Source organism: Rhineura floridana, chromosome 1, assembly GCF_030035675.1.
Source record: "Rhineura floridana isolate rRhiFlo1 chromosome 1, rRhiFlo1.hap2, whole genome shotgun sequence".
In the NCBI taxonomy this organism is placed as follows: Eukaryota; Metazoa; Chordata; class Lepidosauria; order Squamata; family Rhineuridae; genus Rhineura; species Rhineura floridana.
The window spans coordinates 4,382,888-4,387,484 of NC_084480.1; the positions used below are offsets into that span (position 1 = coordinate 4,382,888).

The following is a 4,597-nucleotide window of genomic DNA, read 5'->3' on the forward strand; positions in this document are numbered from 1 at the left end:
ATTGGCAACCAGTGCAAGCTGGCCAGAACAGGTGTTATATGCTCGGACCGCTTGGTCCTTGTCAGCAATCTGGCCGCCGCATTTTGCACTAGTTGTAGCTTCCGAACTGTCTTCAAAGGTAGCCCTACGTAAAGCGCATTACAGTAATCCAAACGTGAGGTTACCAGAGCATGTACCACTGATGTAAGGTCCTCTTTACTCAAATAGGGACGTAGCTGGGCTACCAACCGAAGTTGGTAAAACGCATTCCTAACCACCGAGGCTACTTGAGCCTCAAGTGAGAGGGAAGAGTCTAAAAAGACTCCCAGACTACGAACCCGGTCCTTTAGGGGGAGTGTAACCCCGTCCTAATAATTTGTCCTAATAATCACATTTTTGAATACAATTTTGACTAAAGTACACATTTTTGCAAGTAGTTTCTCCTAATATGATGCATTTTTGTATGTCATGGTCACTAATATATTCATTTGTTATGCACACTTCCTCTTAATATATGCATTTTTTAAAGCATTACTTGGTTGGAGAATTGCATTGCAAAATTCGGACGACAGCAAATTTCGAAGGATGACTGTGTTTCTGGAAAGTGTGGATTTGATAAACTCTGCTTTAAATGTGAACTGATTGAATTTTTCCCCAACCCCCACTAGCAGGCCACTGGTGCATTACAAGCTGCCTTCCCACTTGGCATGTCTCCAGCTTCAGTTGTTTCACCCAGAGAAGGGACAAAGTCCTGCTGGCCCTGGCTTCTGTATTGTCTGCAAGATCATTACCTTTTCCCTATGTCTCTCAGGTTGCCACTCACGCAGTGACTTTGTGTGGCCTTTTCTCTCTCTTAATAGTAGATACGCCTCTGTTTGTCCAACCCTTGAAGCATTAAATACAGGCCCTGACACAGAATTAAGCTTTTGGAAAACATCAGTTTTTCTCTATGTAAAGAAGCAAGCTTCCAGACTTCATTGAGAAGACTTTCCAGTTGGAAAGGCAGGATTTCCTGGTGCCTTAGCAGCCAAAGGACACATAAGGCAAGGATGGAGAAAATATTGTTTTGATGCCAACTCCCATCATCCCCGACCAGCAGGGCCAATCATCAGGGATGAGGATGGGCGCTGTAATCTGGTAACACGTAGAGGGCCACAGGGGGTCTAACTGACAACCTTCTTTCCTCTTGTCCAGGTCTTGCCCGCCTCCCATCTCCTTTGTTTGCCTCCGGCTCCTTACATCCTGCTCAAGGTCTTACCACAGCCTTTCCCAACTAGTGGGCCACCAGATGTTGTTGGACCACAATTCCCATCTTTCCTGACCATTGGCAATGCTGTCTGAGGCTGATGGGAGTTGTGGTCCAGCAACACCTGGTGGCCCACTAGTTGGGAAAGGCTGTCTTACCACTACCTTTGCTCTGCTCCACCTCAGCCTTTGCTAAATTCTTCTGCATTCTGCAGAACTCTTAATTCAGCCTAGAGATGCTACTTAAACATTGTGCAATTGTGCAGATGTAATTTATTCTGAAAGAAAGATACAATGATGCATAATTTGGATATTTTTGGTGTAGGACACACCCAGTTTTGCAAACCACACAGAATAATTATCTTCGACTAATAAAAGGTGTTCGGCTCACAGAACCTTGTTTGCATCATCCGTATCCATTTTCCATGATAGTTTCAGTGTATAGTCCTCCATGGAAAATCACTCCCAAAGCACTCCTACTGTGCTGTGTGGAATCAACCCATTATATTGAAAGTTAGCCTTGCTCCATGCTCACACGTCAAATAGTTAACCTGGTCCTGAGTTCCTCATGTGCAACGTAGAGATAACAGCCCTTCCCAGTCGTGGAAGAGTGAGATAAAAAGATTGTAAGCAGCACAGATTCAGCAGAACTAAAAGCCATATCAGGACTGTAACAAGAATATATTAGCTTTTTTTAAATTGCTCTGTGCAGAAATACCGGTTTAAAGATAAACAAATTAAGTCAAAGTCACCTTGAGGGCTAGAGATGAGGAGGTTGAGTCCTTGCTCTGGCTCTGGCTCTGAGGTCGCTTAAGAAGCCCACATGAAATAAGCTACTTCATCCAAATCAACAGGATAATCCGTCACCAAGGTGGGTGTCTTTTCAAACAACTCTCCTTTGTAACTGCGCCATTTGCCCGCTGGGATGTAAATATCTCGCTCTTGCTTGCCCATCTCCAAGACAGGAGCCACCATCAGGGTGTCCCCAATGAGAAACTGGGAATCTATCTTGTGCGCAGACTCGTCGCTGGGAGAAATCCACCAGATGGGGCGTATGATGGGGTCCCCAGTGTCGGTAATCTCCCCGGCCAGCTCCAACAAGAGGGGGGCAACCAAAGACTCATGGAGCCTTGTGAACTTCAGGGCAATTTCTATGACCTCTTTGTCATAAAGCCAGGGTGGGATGGAGAACTGCATGGAAGGCATGAAGGCTGACAGCTCCAGCCATCGGATGTAAAGCTCCTTCTCTGGGATGTCTACAGCACCATCTGTTTTGTTGGGGAGAAAATTTCCACCAATCATATCTGGCAGAACAAAAGGGTATCCCAAAAGGCCAATGGTCAACACTGTAGGGATCAAGGACTTTAGCCCAAGCTCATGCCCCCAGATTGAGTCTCGGTCAATAATACGAACAAAACAACAGATATGCTGGGATCGGTACCCGACTCGGACCTCTGCAAGTTCATGGAAAGGAATGGCCATTTCTGCATAGTGCTGGGACCAGATGCTAGGATCTGACAAGGGACTGAAGGTGCGGAATTGTTTGGGAAGATAACACGTTTCACCAGCATCAAACTTGAAGGATGATATGCCATACTTAGTGTGGAATTGCCTCAGATGGCTCTGAAACCAGTTTCTGGCTAAAGGGTTGGTGAAATCCAATATGGCGCCCACGCCATTCCACCACTGAACCAAAGCAGGGAATGCCCCTCTGTGCTCTGTGACAAAAAGCTGCTTCTCTATCGCTACCTCAAAGTTTGGGGAATTTTTATGTACAAAGGGGTGTATCCAGATGGTAACATTAAATCCATCTTTCTTAAGTTTGTCAAACATATCCATCACATGAGGGAACTTTAAGGGGTCAAAGTCAAAGTCACCATAATTCTGCATATACATGTCATCTATTTCAATGTGGCTGTATTTGAAACTGTAATTCTGAATCATCTGTGCAAATTCCAGAATTTTATCCTGGTCAACCTCTTTTTTGTACATGGCCCATGTTGACCAGATTGGAAACCGGAACATCCTTTCTGAAGGAACCTTCAAAGGTTTTTTGAAATGGCTCTTTGCCATGTATTTGTGGACAGAAGTCATGTCTGAGCCTATGCAGATATGGTAACTCAGTTCTGGAAAGGGCTGATGCCCTAATAAAGGCTCATATGGGGAATCTTTATACCTGGCTTGGAAGACGAGGGACCTTTCAGAGGCGTTGAACCCAAGGTGAAAGGGCACCGAGTCATTAATCTTGATGGCTGCTGCTTTGGAGGACAACCAGTACCTCTCCAGGATGCCCCCAAAGCTGTTCCTGAAAGAATACACATCGCTGGTCACAAATGCCATAGGTTCTTGGCTTCCAGGGAGCATAATTGGCCACTGCTGTTCGCTCATCTCATAGCCTCCATACCAGTGGGCATCCCCCCAGAACATTTTGTGCTCAACGACCGTGTCTGCTACAAACTCTTCCCAGCAGACATTGTAACACATCACAGCATCTTTCTGCTTGACAGTTTGGAGGATGAAATTAAACACCCCTTTTTCTGTGCCAGTACAGATTAAAACTTCCCCTTCCTCAGAGCAAGACTCCAGGTCAAGGATGCCTGATTGGAAGGCCAATCTGAAGACCACCTCTCCATTCCAGTTTTCAATGGTAAAGCCATTCTGCCGCAGGTCCACCTGCATCATCTTCACCAGGTCTGTCTGTGCAGGTGCAACCACATAGCAATACCAAGCCAACACAGCTGAGATGAGTCCTGTTGCTAATGATGCAGCTATTCCAAGATAAGTTTGCCAGGATGTGTGAGACTTCAGAGATGAATGTAGGGTTGATTTAGTTCTGGAGCTTTTTTCTCTCTGCAACCTCTGTCCTTTTCCTCGACGATGGAACAGTTGGGCTTCCATAATATCGCAGATCTAATAACTGTGATCACTAGCTGTGTGTGTGTGTGTGTGTGTGTGTGTGAGGCACTTGTTATGGTGAGAGTTTTGTCTGGCTTTATAAAGATTGTGCTTCAGAACAGCTCTCTCTCTCTCTCTCTCTCTCTCTCTCTCTCGGAATACAGATTTGCTGCCTTTTAGAATACAATGAAAGTGCAGATCTCAGCCAAGCTAAGCTCCCTAATAAGTGAATTCTGGTTACTGGGAGTAACATTTCTCTGTTGTTACTCCTGCTAGAGACTGTGCCCTCCTGAGTGCAGCACTTTTGGACTCCAAGTGAGATTATCAGCTGACTGAGAAGGGTTATTATGCAAGCAAATTTCCCAGGGGAGAGCAATGGCAGAACTCCCTGTGAAGCCTCAGCCAAGTTTCAGGGGAGGGAACAGCAGCAAAGAACTGGCTTCAAGAAGAGAGGCCCCAAGAGCAGGAAATGGGGCAG

At 45.7% G+C, this 4,597-nt stretch overlaps 1 protein-coding gene across 1 annotated transcript; it reads right to left on the reverse strand.

Moving 5' to 3' along the window:
* Positions 1–1,474: 1,474 nt before the first annotated feature.
* LOC133375606 (myogenesis-regulating glycosidase-like) lies at positions 1,475–4,395 on the reverse strand. The gene has a single exon (XM_061607350.1). It carries the CDS (start codon positions 4,120–4,122, stop codon positions 2,035–2,037), a length of 2,088 nt encoding a protein of 695 aa, XP_061463334.1. The 5' UTR covers positions 4,123–4,395; the 3' UTR covers positions 1,475–2,034.
* Between the last annotated feature and the right edge of the window lie 202 nt (positions 4,396–4,597).

Excerpts from the sequence above, each read along its gene's own strand:
- LOC133375606 (XM_061607350.1), bottom strand. The coding sequence starts at position 4,122 with ATGGAAGCCCAACTGTTCCATCGTCGAGGAAAAGGACAGAGGTTGCAG.